At 38.8% G+C, this 22,154-nt stretch overlaps 1 protein-coding gene across 1 annotated transcript; it reads left to right on the top strand.

Annotated features, from left to right (window-relative positions):
• The first annotated feature begins 2,172 nt into the window (after positions 1 to 2,172).
• LOC124111456 lies at positions 2,173 to 21,751 on the top strand. Its single transcript, XM_048401207.1, has 11 exons — positions 2,173 to 2,205; positions 3,091 to 3,216; positions 14,245 to 14,373; positions 14,526 to 14,749; positions 15,242 to 15,393; positions 18,010 to 18,146; positions 18,713 to 18,797; positions 19,508 to 19,682; positions 20,325 to 20,424; positions 21,076 to 21,242; positions 21,437 to 21,751. The coding sequence occupies exons 4-11, from the start codon at positions 14,552 to 14,554 to the stop codon at positions 21,464 to 21,466; spliced, it is 1,044 nt and encodes a 347-aa protein (XP_048257164.1). The 5' UTR covers positions 2,173 to 2,205; positions 3,091 to 3,216; positions 14,245 to 14,373; positions 14,526 to 14,551; the 3' UTR covers positions 21,467 to 21,751.
• Positions 21,752 to 22,154: the final 403 nt, after the last annotated feature.

Here is a 22,154-nt window from a genome sequence, read left to right as displayed (position 1 = left end):
CATGATTACGGTTACGTTTTGTTCAGTGCTGTCCATGTGGCTACTATGCTGTGGACTTCATGTTCAGGTATGGGGGCTCTTCTGTTGGAGAAAACGTGAATGCTGACTTCCTTTGAATAACGAGGATTGTCCGGTGTGGCGTGCTCTAACCTATTTATTAAAAATATACCTTCCTTGAAATAGCCTTCTTATAGTCGCCATTATGTCTTTATAGTGTCTATGTGTGTTTGGGGTAGATCATTTGATATTCCATTGCCACTCTTCTTCAGACCCTCCTTCTTCGTCCCGGGGACCATAATTTGCCAGACACTAATGTGTGAGCTGTCACTAGTGCATCGATGCTGATAGGTGTATTCTTCTCTTCGTCACCATTAGGTACATCACACACAAGTTTGCACACTTGTGTAGATTTCCTAGAGAGTCCATAAAGAATGACATTATTTCGACGACCATTTTGCTCTTGTGTCCCAATAGGCTCTCGTAGATAAATCAGTTTATTTGTCATTTCAGGAACAAAATGATATTTGATTCAGATGTTGTTCTATATGTTCTGCAATTTCAGGTCCGTCAGCCATATCGTTAATATCACTTTCTTTACAGACCGTTTGGCTCCAAATGAGAACGATGATTTGCAAAATAACTCAAAATCGGGAATAGTCCATTAAACTTCAATACGGCACATAAATACCCCGTACCCATCAATATATGCATGTTATTTTTATTCCCACTACTGGGAATTTGTTTAAGGAACTATCATTTTGTTAAGTGTACAAGTTGACATCTTGAACGGACGGGGCACAACTGCAGGAGGAAGAGCGCAAACACGTACTGCACGTGCTACATAACGGTACAGGGAATGACAGCATAAGAGGGGCCGTCTCATGATAATTTTTAATCGCAATCTGACTCGATCATGTCATAGCCCTCGTCGTCGGAATCGCTTGTGTCACTGCTGATGAGACCGTCTCCGTGGTCTAGTGGTAGAGCGTCCGCCCGGAGAGTGGAAGGTCCGGGGTTCGATCCCCGACCGCGTCATACCAAAAGACGTAAAAAGATGGTACTTGTTGTTACCCTGTCTGGCGCTTGGCATTATGGGGCTAAAACAAGGACTGGTCGGCTCAGAGTCAGTATACTGTGTCTGAGTGAGGTATTCATGTTAAACTGCGGCATGGTATCTCAGTGAGCTAGCACTATAAATCGGCATCAGTCCGGACTAGTACAAGCAGCCACACAAACACACACACGTACATGCACGTCGCTATATAAGTGCAATATTCTTGGACGCGACGTTAAACCCCATTTCACCTCACCTCACCTCACTGCTGATGATCACAACTGTAGGTGGGACTGTTGCTTGCTGAAGTCCACCACATGACCAGTATATTGGCTCTTTCTCGTTGACGGCTTTGGTGAGGCAACCCTGCCATGTCTCCACTGTTACAAGACCAAGGGATTCATTAACTAGCTTGTCAACACCCCGCAAGATGTTGGAGCTAGACGGACTGTAGTCTATGATGTCCTGCTTCGTGCTCCAGATTACACGGTTTTCAGGCGTTGAACATGAACCCCTTTAATGGGAATACTTAAATGTCGTGTTTATTGTCAACAATATCAAGCATGAAACGTCCTCGAGTTGACAGGGGCGTTGTCTCACGAACGGATAGCTTCCAAACAGCCTTGATGAGACGCTGACGATTGCATCCATGCATCCATGTATCAGAGCGCATGGTCGTAACACGTGGTATTGATAAGAAGATGGTATCATTATTGTCGCTGCAACCATGCAACAGAGCGAATGATGGTCACACACGTTTTTCACAAGATCATCGTGTTATTAATGTCCCTGCATCCGTACATGGTATTGACAAGATTGGACCATAGTGTCATTCCTGTCCCTGACATGAAGGTCACTCAGTGTTTTGTATTTCATAGTGTCAATCTGTCAAACCCATAACAATCGTTTGGCACGAAATCCTGACTACTATATGCTCAATGTCTGTATGAGTTATACAGTGGGTATATATGGATATACATCAGGTGTTTCTTTTATGAAATGTTTTGTTTCATTTAATAGTTGGAAAGCCTTTATATATGTTTTTGTGTTGCTGGTCATTTATCATATGAATAAATGAATATTTCGTCTGTTTCTAGTTATCAGCATGACCAGTCTTCCTATTTTAGTTCTGATATTATCACTCAGCCTTGGTGAGTTATTGAGTTATGTTGTCTCTATTATTGCTGACATTTAAATAACGTAATGACATGTAATTATTTTTCAAACAAATTAAAGTTCCTTTAATGGATTTGTTGTAGTTTTCCAAAATGTCATTCGTGATAAGGAGACACGGGTAGCCCAGTTGTCTTAGGCGCCGCGATTCGCTGTGCCGAGTTGCGCCCCTTGGGAAGCCAGAAACCTATGATAGGTGGGTTCGAATCCCGGTTTGCCCAATTATGTTTCTAGGTTTGTCAGCACCATACCCGTGCTCGCTGGTTTCACCGAAGTGGTAAACGTCTGAGACCTGCATCACTTCGGGCTTTCCTCCCACATTAAGCTGGCACGCCGTGATATAACTGGAATAATGTTAAAAGCGGCGTTAAAACCCAACTCACTCACTCATTCGTGATTTATAGGTGCATAATTATTGATTCAGAGACATACATCTGTACAATTCTCTTTTTTCTAAATTTGTGTCCGTATGTAAAGGGTCATTCCTATCCTTTATCAAATGTTGTTTTCTTTTGAGGGAATTCAAATGTACAAAATAGATAACATTTCGCCTGCAAAATGCGAAAAATACAACGAAACAAGAATCAAACTCCATAACGTATGGGTGAGTGAGTGAGTATGGTTTTACGCCGCTTTTAGAAATATTCCAGCAATATCACGGCGGGGGACACTAGAAATGGGCTTCACACATTTTACCCATGTCGGGAATCGAACACGGGTCTTCAGCGTGACGAGCGAACGCTTTAACCACGATGCTACCCGACCGCCCCCATAACGTATGTAGATAATTCACAAATTAATAATTACTTAAATAGCGTATATTGCCTTTTTTGACAAACATTTACTTCACTTTCACTTTGTAGCTCATGCCACTTTTGACTGCCGACGCCCTAACCAGGCCTGTCTGAATAGTGGGACCTGCACCTTCACTTCCGCGGACTGCCTCTGTACCACGGAATACAGTGGCTATGACTGTGGTCTTGAATTACGTGAGCGCTCAAGTGTTTATCTGTACATACTTTCTTCAAGTGAATGTTTTCGTAAAAACACGTCCCATTTTAATTCTGGAAACCCAAAAGTCCAGAAACTCTACGGTCTTTGCCCAGTCTCGGTTAAAGTAGGCCCATGGGCAGGCCCATGCATATGGGCGAGAATATGTTCCTTTACTTAAAACTCATGTTTTTGATTCGCAAATACATTTAATGTATTCATCCAAGTATCATGACACAAAATTTAATTCATTTTAACTTAATTCAACGATTTTATAACGATATTGAAATATTTCGCCCATGGGCGAGAAAAAGGTTTGGCCCATGGGCGAGAATATGTTCCTTTACTTAAAACTCATGATTTTGTTTCGCAAATACATTAAATGTATTTATTGAAGTATCATGACACAAAATTTACCTCATTTTAACTTATTTCAACGATTTTATAGCGATATTGAAATATTTCGCCCATGGGCGAGAAAAAGGTTTGGCCCATGGGTAGGCCCATGGGCAGGCCCATGGGCGAGAATATGTTCCTTTACTTAAAACTCATGTTTTTGTTTCGCAAATACATTTAATGTATTCATTCAAGTATCATGACACAAAATTTAACTCATTTTAACTGAATTCAACGATTTTATAGCGATATTGAAATATTTCGCCCATGGGCGAGAAAAAGGTTTGGCCCATGGGTAGGCCCATGGGCAGGCCCATGGGCGAGAATATGTTCCTTTACTTAAAACTCATGTTTTTGTTTCGCAAATACATTTAATGTATTCATTCAAGTATCATGACACAAAATTTAACTCATTTTAACTTAATTCAACGATTTTATAGCGATATTGAAATATTTCGCCCATGGGCGAGAAAAAGGGTTTGGCCCATGGGTAGGCCCATGGGTAGGCCCATGGGCAGGCCCATGGGCGAGAATATGTTCCTTTACTTAAAACTCATGTTTTTGTTTCGCAAATACATTTAATGTATTCATTCAAGTATCATGACACAAAATTTAACTCATTTTAACTGAATTCAACGATTTTATAGCGATATTGAAATATTTCGCCCATGGGCGAGAAAAAGGTTTGGCCCATGGGTAGGCCCATGGGCAGGCCCATGGGCGAGAATATGTTCCTTTACTTAAAACTCATGTTTTTGTTTCGCAAATACATTTAATGTATTCATTCAAGTATCATGACACAAAATTTAACTCATTTTAACTTAATTCAACGATTTTATAGCGATATTGAAATATTTCGCCCATGGGCGAGAAAAAGGGTTTGGCCCATGGGTAGGCCCATGGGTAGGCCCATGGGCAGGCCCATGGGCGAGAATATGTTCCTTTACTTAAAACTCATGTTTTTGTTTCGCAAATACATTAAATGTATTTATTCAAGTATCATGACACAAAATTTAACTAATTTTTACTTAATTCAACTATTTTACGGCGTTATTAAAATATTTCGCCCATGTTTACGTCAGTCCCTTTCAAGCATCAACTAACTGTTTGCAAAGTATATTGTATCGTGTGAAATATACTTTATATTATATCATTACATTACTATTTAAAAAGGGCATTTGGTTGGATGTTTCCTTTAGTTCTACAAATTTCACCTGTTTTACATATTGTAGCGATCTTTAATGAACCCGGCCTTACCTCTCAAAACGTTTTGACAGTTTATCATACGAATTCATGTGCGTGTCCTCCAATTCATTGGAGTTATTTTCCACAACATTAAATTTTAGTTAGTTTCTATTTCATTTCCCATTTAATGTCCCGTTGATACATCACACTGGGCAATTACGTGACACCAGGTATGCAATATACAGGTACGCGTGCGCGAATTTTAATGAAAAAAACTATTCGTCTTTTATTGCATAACGTTTGGCTGAATATCTTACATTCTAACGAAATCTCGAAATAATTATTTAATTACATGCGGTTTCGAACTGACCAGTGGGAATTATGTTTCAATGCGATTGAGGAAAACGTGAGTGAATATTGTGACACTAAAGCAACTCTTAACTGCATTGTCACTTTTGGTATGAAAATGGTAACAGTTCAGAAAAAACAACAGCCTTCTTATGATAATTCTCATTAGTACGTTGTATCTAATTACTGTGTCGGCCTTATTTACAGGTGATTCTACAATACCTGCTCTCGGTCAATTACGATCTACCACACCACGCGTGAATAAACAGTTATGCAGGTGTTGCTGTGGGCAAATACCTAGCCTGAAAATGTTTATCTTTTTTAGGATACATGTTTTACAAATGTTCGTTGATATGTGGATATATTAAGCACAAAGACAAAAAAATGTTTATGAAAGATGAATTAGTGCCTTGATATATTCATCGAGATGTGTATCGTCGTTTAATGGAGTCATTCAATAAACGTATGTTTGGAGGAGATATCAAAGGAGCCGCCCAATATACACAGTGTCGTCCGGTGAACTACCACCCCACCCTGTCCATTAGAGTTATGTAATCGGTACACAAATATATTTGATGCGGTGTCAGTGCGGAAGGAGTTTGAATTACGTCCGCCAGTTGTCACAGAAATCCTCAAAGTATAGAAACAATAAACAAGGTCAATCCGTACTAATTACCTAGTGACGCACGTAACAACGACTGTCAATAGGGAAAATGGTGAAAACAAATTGAAATAGATTTTAATAAAACATTACTGTACTACATAACTCGCAAAAGCGGTGCCTAAAATTTTTGACCGTGTTATGTGTGTTGTAAACTGACGAATAGCAAGTAATTGTCATGCTGTACGCATGGTTCCATATACAAATTCAGTTATACAACCGGTATGAAACTGAGAACTGAGATACCAAGTACAACCTGCATTCACACACGGAAGCAATATACTTGTGTGTATGCCCTCTCCTCTAAAAAATGTATCACTAAAGTATTTGCATTGTAATAAATATAGTAATGATAAAACTTGGTAATTTGGTAGGTCTCCGACAGATATGATTTTCAGTTTTTTTACACCTTTGATTGATACGGATTACGTACCTGTAGTCTTGTCACTGTCTCTAATGTATCTGCTTGTTAGAAATTTCAAATGTCTTGTTACAACACTGTTCCTAAAATACGGCAGTTTCTTTTATCGTGTATAAATAGTTGATTCGTCTTGTCACGCAGTCATTTTTTACTTGATCGAATGATTTCCACAAAAAATTACGGCAGAGAGTTTTGTATTTTATTATATTTTTAGAAGATTTTAGAAGATGCTTACATCACTGTATCTCAGAACGTAAAACTGATAACATTCAAACATGTAATTAGTACACAGTTAATTGTTACATATAATTTCCTGCATATTCCTTTTTGAACAAAAAGCCTACATGTATACTGATATCGGTGTCCACTGTTAAAAGGGTATTAGTGCAGTCAGCCATGGTAAATGGAGAGACAATAATAAGGTGATTAATTATAGTCTGTTGCAGAATATGCGGTATAAGTGTAGTCATTGATACATATACACATTACACATATACAGATGAAATACACGATATGATGCAGTGCAAGAACAAATTAAGATACGGTTTCTATTAAAAATAATTATACGATTTTGGATTTAATTAGCATGTTTAAATTTTCAGGCCAACACGGCTGAGATACAGCACCGGCATGCTCAACTGGAGTTGTTTTCTGCCGGTCGTAAGTTCATTGTTTGACTGAGCACACTCGTGTCGGGGTTGCGATATTTTCTTCTCTTTGTTGGCAGCCTGCCACCGGTCTGAATTTTGAGAAAGGTCTCAGCATGGGACTGTTAATTACTTCTTAATGATGTCTACAAGCTTACAAACTTGTAGATGTTGGGTGCGGTTAGGACCAAACTTTTTCAGCTCAGAGTGTTAGTGGTCCTGGAACCCATAGTGTCAAACAGGTTCTGCACAAAACGTCCATCAGATTCTACTGTTCAGTAACATTGTCACTGAATTTCAGAACTCTGGCATGATATAATAATCAAGGATTTGGAAGGTGAACGAGGTGAAAGGCAGACGCACGTGGATTTACCCTCAGGTTATTATTGTCTGGTGTTCACATTTTGGGGCATTTCATATACTAATTGAACAGAGTTCACCTGCACATGTCCACTTTAGTGATACAGACTGTAACCAAAAATGCAATGAGCCGTAGCTCTTAATCCCTTATAACAACGGTAACAACAACCAGGGTGAGGACACAGTAAGGTTAAACCATGTCCAACAGACAATCTGAGGTGGCTATCTCCCATCAAGTCAGCTCTGTTTTTAAGCGCATAGTTATGTTTTTACATATTGAAATAAAAGGAATTTAAAAAATTATATTTAACAAACCTACACATTACCAAATACAAAAATGTATAACCCTCTCTAGACTTCGTTCCAATTAACCATTCAACTCGCTCGCGAAGGTCGTATGCGACTTTAAAGTGAATACGTCTACAGTGTACAAGTAACTTTTAACTGTATCATATATACTCATGATAAGCAATTATTTTCGTTCCTAATTCGAATGAGCACATTCTGAGGCTAAATCTGCAAAAGGACAGATAAAATATTTCTTTGTACAATGCAAACGATACAAACGTAGCGGCTGATAATAGAGACAATGATTTAATAATCTGCAATATATCAAGTGTTCTCGTTCAATCTATTGTACATATTGAAGTGATTGTAAAGTTTCAAGGAGTACTAAAATGTTGTGGTATTATGAATGTATTTAGAATATGAATAGCGAAAAACAGTCACCATATCGGATGTACATGTATAACTTGTCTTCCAACACCACGCTTGTGCCGAGGCCCATGGTCATAAAACTAATCGGTCCCATAAAAGGAGCAAATAGTTTCGCAGATACTTCTTGCTATGGTTCACTCACAATTGTCAGACGACCTAATCATCAGTCAGACCAGTCAAGTGTGACCGTCGTACCTGCCTGGTTTTGGCTCCTAATTACTGAACTGCCCAATACGTTCATACTGTGGGCAAAGTAAGCGGCCTCGTTGAGTGATACAGACTAACCAGATTATGATTGTGTTTGTAAGTTGCGTTTAATCTGTGTCGGGTTGCAGTTGTTTTATTAGTCAAGACTAGGGGTAGTTTTTTCAATGAAACCTTTTAGCCGTTGAGTTTGTTTTGCATTCATTTCATTAAATACATTGTTAGGTAGAATAATAACACGTTATATGGATAAAACATCTCCCTAATCTGAGTATAATCTCACATGTACTCTAAGTACCGTACTATATTACTTTGCGGAGACACTCAGTATAATTTTTTAGTTGGCATTGTATGCTGTCTGAATGACTTTACACAAATCCCTGCATTCAATAGACCCGTGAAGATCTTCAACAAACCATTCTTGGCGTAAAAGGGCGACTGGATTGTCTGGTCCAGACTCGATTATTTACAGACCGCCGTCATACAGCTGAAATATTGCTAAGTGTGGCGTTATACAACTAACAAACAAACAAAACACAAAAAGTGAAAGTGTATGAGTACTAAAACTTGCAAATGGTATGCGTACCCTACGTACACACATGTGTCCCATTCGACAGTCTACAACACACGAATAACTGTCAAACAAGTTTGGGTACCCTTTCTGTTCAGGCAAGTTATTTAGTTCGATAATTTTGTATTAAAATCCTTTTCAATTTGTTTTCATCCTTTTTCCCTATTCCATGCATGTTTATGTTGCTACATCTTATTGCTCATGATTCCAAGTATTGTAAAACACTTTAATGATTCTCCTTCTTAATCTAACGTTATAACATTTCCGGTCATTGCCATCATCTAATACACAAGAGATGATACCAAGACATATTTTATTCGGTTTTATGGTCTATGCGGTCTTACAATTGATTTTATTAGTCTTTAAATCTTATGTCTAGTAAATATTTTCACAAACAGGGCTGTTAACTGATATAAGGAATGTAACATCCAGTTGAGGACTGAATACGACGTACGTTAGTCTGGTAACGACATTTCTACAATTATTATTTTGAATAAGCCGTTAATACGCCAGTTGTGACAGGGATGATGGTATGGTAGATGTAGCAGACATATTGACAGCCGTTGTTACGCGAGTCACTAGGTTATTAGTACGGCATTGGCCTTGTTGATTGGTACTTTACTTTCTGTGGCCACTGGCGGACGTAATTCAAACTCCTTCCACACTGACATCGCACCAAATATATTTGTGTACCGATTACATAACTCTTACTGACAGGGTAGGGTGGTAGTTCACGCGAAACGGACGACACTGTGTATATTGAGCGGCTCCTTTGATATCGCCTCACAACATACTTTTAATGATTGACCAATTAAACGATGATACACATCAGGATCGCGGAGAAAATACAAGCTTCGCTCGCGTTGAATATATATATCAAGGCACAAATTCATCTTTCATAAACTTTTTGTGTCTTGGTGCTTAATATATCCACATATCAACGAAAATATGTAATACATGTATCCACAAAATATACATGTACAGGCTAGGTATTTGCCCACAGCAACACCTGCATAACTGTTTATTCACGCGTGGTGTGGCAGATTGTAATTGACCGACAACAAGTATTGTAGAATCACCTGTAAATAAGGCCGACACTGTAATTAGACACAACGTACTAATGAGAATATGAGAATTATCATAAGAAGGCTGTTACGTTTTTCTTAACTATTACCATTTTCATACCAAAAGTGACAATGCAGTTAAAAGTTGCTTTAGTGTCACAATATTCACTCACGTTTTCCTCAATCGCATTGAAACATAATTCCTACTGGTCAGTTCGACACTGCTTGTAATTAAATAATTATTTCGAGATTTCGTTAGAATGTAAGATATTCAGCCAAACGTTATGCAATAAAAGACGAATAGTTTCTTTCCATTAAAATACGCGAACGCGTACCTGTCACGTAATTGCACAGTGGGATGTATCAACGGGTCATAAAATGGGAAATGAAATAGAAACTAACTAAAATTTAATGTTGTACACGCACATGAATTCGTATGATAAACTGCCAAAACGTTTTGAGAGATAAGGCCGGGTTCATTAAAGATGTTGGGTGCGGTTAGGACCAAACTTTTTCAGCTCAGAGTGTTAGTGGTCCTGGAACCCATAGTGTCAAACAGGTTCTGCAAAATACGTCAATCAGATTCTACTGTTCAACAGCATTGTCACTGAATTTCAGAACTCTGGCATGATATAATAATCAAGGATTTCGAAGGCAAAACCTTTTCTCGCCCATGGGCGAAATATTTCAATAAATCTGTAAAATAGCTGAATTGAGTAAAATTGTGTTACATTATGTGCCATGAAAATAGTAAGAACACCTGCATGTATTTGCGAAACAAAAACATAAGTTTTAAGTAAAGGAAAATATTCTCGCCCATGGGCCAAACCCTTTTCTCGCCCATGGGCGAAGTATTTCAATATCGCTATAAAATCGTTGAATTAAGTTAAAATGAGTTAGATTTTGTGTCATGATACTTAAATGAATACATTAAATGTATTTGCGAAACAAAAACATGAGTTTTAAGTAAAGGAAAATATTCTCGCCCATGGGCCAAACCCTTTTCTCGCCCATGGGCGAAGTATTTCAATATCGCTATAAAATCGTTGAATTAAGTTAAAATGAGTTAAATTTTGTGTCATGATACTTAAATAAATACATTTAATGTATTCGCGAAACAAAAACATGAATTTTAAGTAAAGGAACATATTCTCGCCCATGGGCCTGCCCATGGGCCTACCCATGGGCCTACCCATGGGCCAAACCTTTTTCTCGCCCATGGGCGAAATATTTCAATATCGCTATAAAATCGTTGAATTAAGTTAAAATGAGTTAAATTTTGTGTCAATATACTTCAATAAATACATTTAATGTATTTGCGAAACAAAATCATGAGTTTTAAGTACAGGAACATATTCTCGCCCATGGGCCAAACCTTTTTCTCGCCCATGGGCGAAATATTTCAATATCGCTATAAAATCGTTGAATTAAGTTAAAATGAGTTAAATTTTGTGTCATGATACTTCAATAAATACATTTAATGTATTTGCGAAACAAAATCATGAGTTTTAAGTACAGGAACATATTCTCGCCCTTTGGCCAAACCTTTTTCTCGCCCATGGGCGAAATATTTCAATATCGCTATAAAATCGTTGAATTAAGTTAAAATGAGTTAAATATTGTGTCATGATACTTGAATGAATACATCAAATGTATTTGCGAATCAAAAACATGAGTTTTAAGTAAAGGAACATATTCTCGCCCATGGGCCTGCCCATGGGCCTACCCATGGGCCAGACTTCGCCCATGGGCAGGCCCATGGGCCACACTTCGCCCATGGGCAGGCCCATGGGCGACATAGTCTAAATATTGAGTTTTTAAACAATTTTTTTTTCATTTTTTCTTCCTTGGTATGTTCCCATGAAAACGGCATGTTTAATTTTGTAAATACCTTTAACCGAGACTGGGCAAAGAGCGTAGAGTTTCTGGACTTTTGGGTTTCCAGAATTAAAATGGGACGTGTTTAAATCATTTAAGCTTTATCAGCTTTCGGTGGCGGTGACAAACCTTCGACACGACATCATCCCGATGAAACATGGTTAGGTTTGTCGGCAGAATGAGACCAAAGGTCACTGTTGGCATGGGGTCATATTCGAATAAATATGCAAATGAAAATGGTCAAGTAGATACGACTTTCAGTGTTTACAAACAAACATGGCGTCGCCCTAGTCCAACGTCCAAGTCCCCATGTCACGAGTGACTGATTTTCCGTATACACTCATCAATCATGGGTTATTCTAATTATTACAAATAATCATATTAAAGACATGTTTTTAGAAAACAACGATCAAGATCAAGAATAAGCCACCGCGTGTGAAAAAACAATGTCCTCTAACGCCAAACGTATTTCTTAAACGTATTCATTAAAAATATAGTTCTGTTGAAACGCTTTAAAGATCACATTATTGCAGCTATATTTCTGTCTGATTTCACAGCGTACACTATCTAGCATTGATAAAACAAGACAATTTTGAAAAAAGACAAACGAGTTTTCAATCAGGGGTTGTTTTGACAATAGAAGTTCTCGCCATTGACAGACGGCTGCCGTTAAGCAAAGACGTGCATTTCACATAAAGACGAGGAAACGCGGAAAAAAACATGTCATTATTTTCATGCCAAAACCTGTTACAACAAAGAGAGGATGTACACAAGTCATGGGTGTTGGCTAAAATTTACGAAAGGGGTAAACTTTGAAAAGTACTATTGCTGTCACGGTGTTGAATAACCCGACTTAACCTGAAACCAGGAACGACAACAGTTTATTCCGGACAACAAGCTCTGTAGACTACCCAAAAACAGAATCAATAAGAATTGTTATCTTTGCGACCGGTAGATGACTGTCGACACCGGAGTGACCCGATTTGTTAGAAGAAATGGAGAAACTGAAAACACTTCCATATAAGAGCCTCGAGAACAGGGTGCGCAATGGTGCAGGAATGGACATCGCTTGGGATTTGAGACAAGTGCGATTGAAGGGAAACATGAGCATCTGGGATTTTAGGAGGACTTGTCAAACACACTTATGGAGTAGACATAGAAGATGACAAGATTTCTTTGATATTTTGATGTTATGATTCATTAACTGTCGAATAGCTGTTGGTAGACTGGACGTTATTGTGTCTCGAAACTTGCATAATCTAATTCTCTGGGGCACCATTGTCGGAAAAAGTTTCTGACAACACTCTCAATCTGAATCTTCGAACTTCAATCTGGCCATATGCATTTCTACATCAAAGACATTAAATGTGTTCAGAGGCTGAATACGAATAACTCTTCTGTCAGATTTCCGTCCGTATAACGAGGTCATTTACTTTGAAGGGCGTCAAGTGGTCAGCCATGTTTGTTTGCAAACAAAGTAGGCTTAGTTTTGTTTCTTGTAACTATGTTGATTGTAAACTGAAAATCATGTGAAATAAAAGCTTTGTTGATTATTATATGAAATTATATCGTTGACATGGAACTATGTTTCTTGTCTTATAAAGCTCGATTTGTGAGATTGTAGCGGGCAAAAATTACTTAATTAATGTCATGGACTTGTGCATGAACGCAATGAGAGAAAAAATAGTCCCGTCGTCCAATGAAAATTGATCTTTGTTAACTGATCACTCAGCTTCGACAAGCACCAACCGCACAAAATATTACACTGCATATTTTAGACCGTATGGGTAAATATACATGATATTTACCATCCCAAAAGACACTTGCGTGATACACTCTATATGCTTAAACATTTCTCGTCTATTAAAGGCCCTACTGAAATAGCATTGGTTGCAATGACTTTCAGGGTATGCTGCAGTGTATTACTGATTCTATATTTACACTCATAGTTATGAGTAGCCATGTGGTCGTCCATAGGTAGAGCGTTAGCACGTCATACCGATGTGTCAGGTTAAACTTTTTTTCAGATTTTTCAACGTGTGAAGCTGATTTTTCGGTGTCCCCGTCCTGTGACTGGCATGGTTTTGGTTTTGTTTGTTCTTTAACGCCACACTCAGCAATGTTCCAGCTATATGACGGCGGTCTGTAAATAATCGAGTCTGGACCAGACAATCCAGTGATTGATATCATGAGCATCGATCCACGCAATTGGGATCGATGACATGCATTTTACGACAAGCATAGTCACCTTTTACGGCAGGAATGGGTTGCTGAAGACCTATAATAATTCTACCCCGGAATCTTCACGGGTCGTGACTGGAATGGAGAAAAAGTGACGTTAAACCACCCTGTACATTTTATTTATGATGCGGAAAATGCAGAATGTTCTGAATGAGAAGCCGAAAATGTCAGATGCATATATGTATATCAATAAGTGTCCGGAGTGTGTCAAGAGTCCGGATCTGAAAACAGTCAAAGCCCAGGTTAAACAGCTCGATTGGTCAGGAATACAATAATGAGTACATAATCAACAACTTTGCTTGTTCAATTTGTTTTTTACTTTTCTTTTTGTCAGCTAACGTTGACAAGCTCAACTGTGCCACCACTACGTGTGTCAGTGGAAGCACCTGTTATGACAATGGTGGAGGAGCCAAATGCTACTGCGACAGCGAACACTACGGCGACTTGTGTGAAAGGAATCGATGTAAGGAAGCGACTCCATATATCGTACCTTATGTTGACATATTCTTTAAAAAAAAGAACAAAATTTCGTGGAATAATTTTGACAGGCATGAGTACATAACATCGAAAGATAGACACATCAAGATATTATTTTCAAACACTGATCCTCTTCAGTTTCCCTGACCTGCGTTGCGGACTTGATGGTCATTGGGATTAACCCGTACAGTACTTCTGGATTCGAAGCTTTCGTGGAGGACAAGAAAGGCATCGCTGGCTGCGACTCCCAGCCAGTGCCAAATCCGGTAGACACGTTCGATAAGATCCCTGACAGCTGGGAGGGGCATTACATCCAAGTAGAACATGACAGTGCAGGCTGCGGCCCCAGTGTGCCAGTCATTGTAAGTACATACCACATGCATGATGCATACGAGCACAACGATTCTGTTAATAAAGGAAACTGAACCCAAGGTAACGTCCCTCTTCTGCATGTATCATTTACCACAGCATGCCTGGCGTATTAAATATTATGGAAAACTAGTCAAAAGAAGAGCGCAAGTGTACGTCAACATTCTAAGCCCAACCTACACACCAGGAATAATCAGGAAGGTTGGTCCTGATTAAAAACAGAACATTATCTGATAACTCTGCTGTGGCCTAAATGATAGGCCAATCGCCAGTGTCAGAAATGGAAAGTCCCAATTTAATAAAAAATGTTCTCATAATGTCAAGATGTAAATCTTAAATCTTGCTTTTTCCCTCTGATTATATTTTTTACTTTTCAAAGATGTTTACTCGTCCAGACAATTATTACATGTCTTATATTGTCATTTGTCTTACTATGATGTAATTGATCGAGGACATCATATCCAACTTTTGTCACCTTCGTGCAGACCGGCAACAGGAAAGAATTTAACCGTGTGGTGGTGGTGAAATACAGCCCGAATGACCTGACCTTCATCGACGATCGCTACAACGTTAAGTGTATCCTAGATAACACTGTACCCGTTGATAGCAGCGTCGTCAAGATGAACGTCACGGGCGCGTAAGTACTGACGTGATAGTTTATGAGAATGCAATGGCACGATCGGGCAAGTGATTTTTGTGGCATTAGATTGCCTAATCAGCCATCTTTTTGCGTTTATGTTAACTTACCATAAATTTTAAACTCCATGAACGCCAAACATATTGAAGTCGATACTTTAGTAGAGCAGCGGTCATGTGAGCACTTGTGAAACACACGAGCGTGAACGAATGGGTTTTTTAGCAAATGTTCACTTGGGAAACAGAAAATCAATTTTAACGTGAAAGTCATAGATGTTGTCATGGGTTTTGTGGCCACTTTTTCACAAATCATCAAGTTACAAGTGGATTTTGAAAATCGCCGTGCCAAGACTTTATAAACATGCGAGAAATGCTATTTGTAGGCTTGATGCTGTTGAATCAGAAGGCATTTAAATGCTACCAAGAATTAAATATCACGATACTGGCAACGTGGTAGCACCCGAGATCGTCCAAGATCAGGCACGTAACTCTGCATCAACACTGCCGCTGAGGACAACTACACCCGTGTCCTTCACCTTCAAAACAGGACACTTACTATCACGAACATGACAACACATACTCCTGGTTATTTCCATTTTGTGCTCTGTCATCCGTTTACGACCTGACCCGTGAAGATTCCGGGATAGAATAGGTCTTCAGTAACCCATGCTTGAAGTAAAAGGTGACTATGCTTGTCGTAAAAGGCGACTAACGGGATCGGGTGGTCAGGCTCGCTGACTTGGTTGATGCATGTCATCGATCCCAATTGCGTGGATTGATGCTAATGATATTAATCACTGGATTGTCTGGTCCAGACTCGATTATTTTACAGACCGCCGTCATATAGCTGGAATATTGCTGAGTGCGGCGTTAAACAACAAACCACGACCTGACCGAATCTGAGAAAGAAGGTCCTTCGTTGGTGTTATTTTACTTCGTCATATTCGACACAGTGGCTGCAGTTGTGTCGATGACATCATCAGCGCCATACCCATCGCTGGTGTTGCGTTTGCTTAAGAAAGTTTGGTGCATAACACATATTGGTGATTCAGATCCAAGTGATCCAACTCGGGTGTACAGCCTGATCACGACCCTCGCCAGAAATGAACTTGCATAACACAAGATTTTGAAAGAAATTTATGACTCACGGGAAACCAATGTCATAAAATGTAGGTGAAACATGATCATGTCTATGGCGAGGGGGAGACTTTTCTTGCTGCTGTATTTTGGATGCATTGTAGCTTGCTATTCGGTCATTGAGGTGCCCCGCAAAAAGACTAGTTACATATGTTCTGAATTGGAGTAAAGGGCTGACATGATCCTCTAAGGTCAACTCAGAATTAACAATTACTCCCAGATCCCTGACATATACTGGCAGAGGATTGAGGCTTTCTCCCACCTGAATGGAACCCAGTTCGCTAGTACAAAATGAATGCTTAAAACAATGTCTATCAAATGATAACTTAATATAGCCAGAAACTAGTAGACTACTTCGAGGTATGATTGCAAAGGGTGGCGAATGATTCACGACAGATACTGCAATGAAAACCTTCAGCAAAGGAGATTGTAGATAATTGTGCAACTTTTTCACATTATATCCACTTAGTAGGACTACAGCTAGAGGTAGGCAACATATGTTAGTTAAATCGTTAATGTTACTTTCCAACCAACACAAGTTTTTAAAATGTATAAAGATTACGAATCGCAACATGTAAACGACACCAGTGATTTTCCTTCTCGCTCTATTCAAACGGTGGCTAGAAAACTTTATAGCGATTACATAACATAAAACTGACCTCTCTTTTGTCTATTTCTATTCCTGTTCTATTTCAATGATATTAGAGCATCGTTGTCAATCACTGTATGATATGATAGAAAACAATAGAAAATTTTAGGCACCATCTACTATATAGTAATTTCCTTTATGTGTCTGCATTACCTCTAAAGTACCCCATCCTATGTACATGTCCATCCCTGACTCCATACCTACCGATTTCTTAAACCAGAACATAATCGGATCTGATTTTCCCACCGCACACACATTGGGTCCTTATTTTGTCTCTCATGGATATTTCGAGCATCGTTTTGTTGATAGGCAACATGTAGGATACATTCGTAACATATTGGAACTGTTTACTTTCATCACGATGAGTTAATATCAAAGAAATAAAACATCATGGATTTATGCTCCCATATTTCTGTTGCAACACGAACAGTATTTGCACATTCTCATGTCATGTAACACATCTCATAATAAGGGATCACATTTTAAGAAAGCATCTCATGAGCCACGAGTGCCAGGAGCGAAACTTCTTGTCCTCAAGGTACAACTATCATGTGAACACGAATAAAAGCCTTGGATGTCTATTTGGATCCGTTCATAAAATACGAACGCAAATACAGCCGTGTCAACACCTGTATGTCGGTTAGTGCCCTGGAATAAACAGATAACTTCTGAAACATCTTGATAAATTGAATGTAAAATAGCATATGGAGGCAATATTAAAATCTTTGAAAGTGATAATTGGATTTGTTGTTTCAAATAAGGCAATATAAACGTATCCTCGAATCTTTCAGTATGAAACTGCCAAAGTCATAATAAGGAATATATCCTCAGGAACAGCCAGCACGTAGTGTCTCGCGAGGATATGGTCAAGGCTGTGGACTTCTATCTATTTGTCGATGGTGGATTCTACAACGGAGATCTCGTTGACGCTGGGGCAGAACTTAAATTTTTGTTTGGAGTTCAAGGAGGTTGGTTTTTAACAAACATTTTCATCAATTAGTTTCTATTTAAACATTCAAAAGCCACAGGACTATAGTACACACTGTATGCTTAAAACAATGTTTGTAAATATTTATTGTCTATGCTAGAGAATAACCAGTCAAGATAGCTGTGAAAATAATATGAATGGACCACTGAAAATCGGAGATGACACATCTGTATGGCAACATCTCTGTACTATATGTACTAAAGGCATTGGGACTTTAAGAACTTGAATACAGATTGAAAGATGCAAAGATTTATACGTTTCTTGTTGAATGTTATAAAAAAATTTTTTCGAAATATCAAAGCCTTATGGTTATCAAATATGTAATCATAAGAAAGGAACTTTCTCCCACGTATCAATGTAGAAGTTACAATCATGACACCAGGAGTAAGTGAACCATGTGACCATGACCGCCTTTCCAGTCCAAGACCAGAAATATATCAGAAAATACTAATTTAAAGATGGTGAAATATTGGCTGAAGTATCCCCCCGGGGTTTGACCATAGCATTGTTAGTAATGCTATACATATATGAACACTGTTTCCCCAGTGTACACGTCAATGCGTGTGGAGGAGGGGGAGGCCAACAACACCAACTCCAACACCGAAAAGACGCTGAAGCTGATAGAAGGAAGGTAGGTGTGGTCTTCAGGGAGGTGCGTTACAGCGTTCACCTGGGACGATGACGAGCGAATGTTCAATCCTCCATACTGGGACACCGTATACTTAAAATGAGGAATTTGTAAAGCAAATAATCTTTTCCGGAAAAAATAGTTAAGAAGTTATACATATAATTAAGGAAAATGTTAATTTCTTCTCAGGTTTCACCCCAAACTGAATTTCACCGGTCACTTTGGATTTTGTAGATGTTCTGAAATACGAGGGGTGTGTAAAACTAATGTATGGTTAATAGAAAAAACAGTCTTGAAGCAATTACTTTAAAAAAAGGAATCTGTTTACGAACACACCCATCCCCAGAATATTAAATGTCGGGTCCCTAATATGTTTAGAATAAACATTTCTTTGTCCAAAATATCCATGGCCTTTCTTCAGCTCCTGAATAATAACATATGTCATTCTATAAAGAAAATGTATACCTTTCTACATCTTGTATTGGACAATATTCACAGAGCAACCATTTAATCATATATTGTTTGTTCTACAGACGTTGCGGTCGAAGTTTGAGACATTGTTGTAAAAATGTGTTGTTTGTTCAGTGGTTATGGGCAAAGATGGAAGTGCGTACCCCAACTCAAACATGATTTATGAAATGTACTTGTAGAATCTGCAAGATCATCGCAGAGAATTGCCTCAAGTGCAAGGTCGACATGTTTATTTGTTTCAGCTGTGTGCACACTGACGGGCTTCCTTTCATCTCAGAAGCAGTGACCCCCGACCATTCTAACAGCAGGCTACTCAGTCTGGTGATAAAGGCTTTCCACTTCGACGGAAATGACGAAGTGATTTTCTCCTTCCGGGTCAGAGTTTGTGTGGCAGCAGACAACTCGGCCTGTGACCCGGTAGGTGACAACTTTTATTCATCGTCACTGAAACTAAATCATACAAAAATATCCGACATTTCAATTGCACGTCTTATTAACATACATCGACAGATACATGATGCATGACACTAAACAATGAAAGAGAATGATACTCTTCCACGCAACTAATAATATAAAAATAATCGCAATCTTCTTAAGAGGGAGATGTTTGTGTGACGGATGACATGTCGGCCTGTTGCTCTGTAGGTGATAACGTTTATGAAACATATGGAACATTATATATTTCTACTTTCTCTTAGGATCTCAAACTTAAAATCACCTTAAAATGCTTTTGTTATATTATTGATATGATCTCGTTGCATGTATAAATGGGAGAGATCTTAAAATGTGCATTTCTCACCTTCTGTGTGTCAGGTTAACTGCACCGCGCCTGACAAAACAACCCCCACACCCTCAACAAAAAAACACCCCGCCCCACCAAAACAGCCCCCACACTCCCAACATATGAACTCCCACACCCACAACAAAACAACCGCACACCCCACACCCAACAAAACAACCTTCACATACCAGTCAAAATTAATTATCTTCGGAACACAAACTGGCCTTTGAACTGCCTTGGGATATTAAACTGAACATTTCTCACCTTCTGTGTGTCAGGTTAACTGTTCCGCTCCAGGCGGTGGTTACGGCAGAAGGAAGAGGGATGCCGGGAACGAGGTGCAGCTTTCCAAGGTGGTGAAGATCCGTAGTCAGGGCGGTATGGTTTACCTCGATTTTATATATATATATATTTTAAGGACCACCACTGAAATAACAACATACATAAACTTCAACAATAAACAATAAAGTAGATCTTCACAGCCTTGTCTGACATTAGTAGTCAGTAAGAATGTTTAGTATTCATCTCTCATACAGTACATCAGTGGTAAACAGCACAGAGACACATACGTCCCATTATCTCGCATACATTACGCCAGTGGTACAAAACACACAACTGCTATATTCTGATACAAAACAAACCACTCCGTCCGCCCGACAGAAAAGCTTCATTTGTTGGAGCACAAGGAAAAGTCACTCCTCGATGATTCTTTCCCTTTCAAACTGCTATACATTTTACATGCGGAATGGAAATAACAAGGCATTGTATATTACCCAAACATTGCTAGGCAGAATTTGAAATTAAAAATTTGAATTTTCCCAAAAAAATCCTACATGTGATAGACATGATAATGCTACTTAGTGTGCATGTTGATTTCTGTATCAGGCGATATAGTTATTAATGAGACTCATTACTAATATATCTTATATGTTTCGTAAATTATAACAAAGGACACAATTCCTCTGACGCCACTGTATTAGTCCTGCATCAATTGATTCAGTACATTGACCATCCATACCTTCTTCACAGAAACCTCCTCCCAAACTACCATCTCTGGCTGCGAGACATCTTGGGAGATCACAGCAACTGTCATCGTCATGGCTGTGGCCATCGTCCTTCTCATCGTCTTCTCTGTTGCCCTCATCGTCATCGTGGTCATCCTCGTCAGCGTTATTGCTGCTGGAAATCGAAGATTGGTGTGTATGCAAGGTTATCAGCCACCGTGAAACATCGGTGAACAACGGAAAGAAACGTTCCCCTTTCTTTCAGTGATGAGGCGTTGCACTTCTCAGATAAATAACTAATTCTGATTTTTTAATAATTCCATTCTACATACAATGATATTTCAAACCTGGATCAGAAAGTCAACCCAACAAATGTCTTGTTACAGATACACAGAGCCTTGATAAGGGCGTTTTGAACGCTTTCGACCTTTCAGCTACAATGACAGAGCATGCCACTTCATCGTGAGGTCCGTTGTTTTTTTACCTTTCAAAGATCGATGACTCACAAACTCTACTTCATGGAATGGATAATAACATTGTCAACATTACATAAAGACATCATTAAAAACAAATCTCTGTCACGTTATTCTTTATATGCGCATAACAGCTTTGTTACATTTTATGTTAGTTCCTGATGTTATACAATGACAGTCAATCTCACACATTGATTACGAGACACACACGCACTGTGTTTTCAGATATGCGGATATTATCTTCAAATGTGACTATTTAAGCAAATCGAATTATAAAATCACAAAATGTTTTTCAGACAAATTGAAAACGTCAACTGTTACTCCTCTCCACACGTGCCGTAACAACCGTGAGATAGACATGACGCATACGTCACTCTAAAATGCTTTGACGTAATATGCTTCCGCAATCCAACTAGGAGCAAGCAAAGAAAGCGAAACTAGTTAGCAGAAGTTGTTTCGATAACAAAAATCAAGTTAAAAGTACATAGCTGAATGCCTTTATGCCGAATGTCACTGTGTTTTTTTTCAAAGTAGGATTGAGAACAAAAAAAATGCTCATAAAGAGAAGTGTTGCAGTTAGAAGTCCATAACATTCTCGGTCTTATCGATCTTCGTCAGTTATTCAAATATA

This window comes from Haliotis rufescens, unplaced genomic scaffold (genome assembly GCF_023055435.1).
Source record: "Haliotis rufescens isolate VD_foot unplaced genomic scaffold, xgHalRufe1.0.p SCAF_21, whole genome shotgun sequence".
In the NCBI taxonomy this organism is placed as follows: domain Eukaryota; kingdom Metazoa; phylum Mollusca; class Gastropoda; order Lepetellida; family Haliotidae; genus Haliotis; species Haliotis rufescens.
The sequence above is the reverse complement of the archived record's forward strand: the minus strand, read 5'-3'. Positions and strand labels throughout refer to the sequence as shown.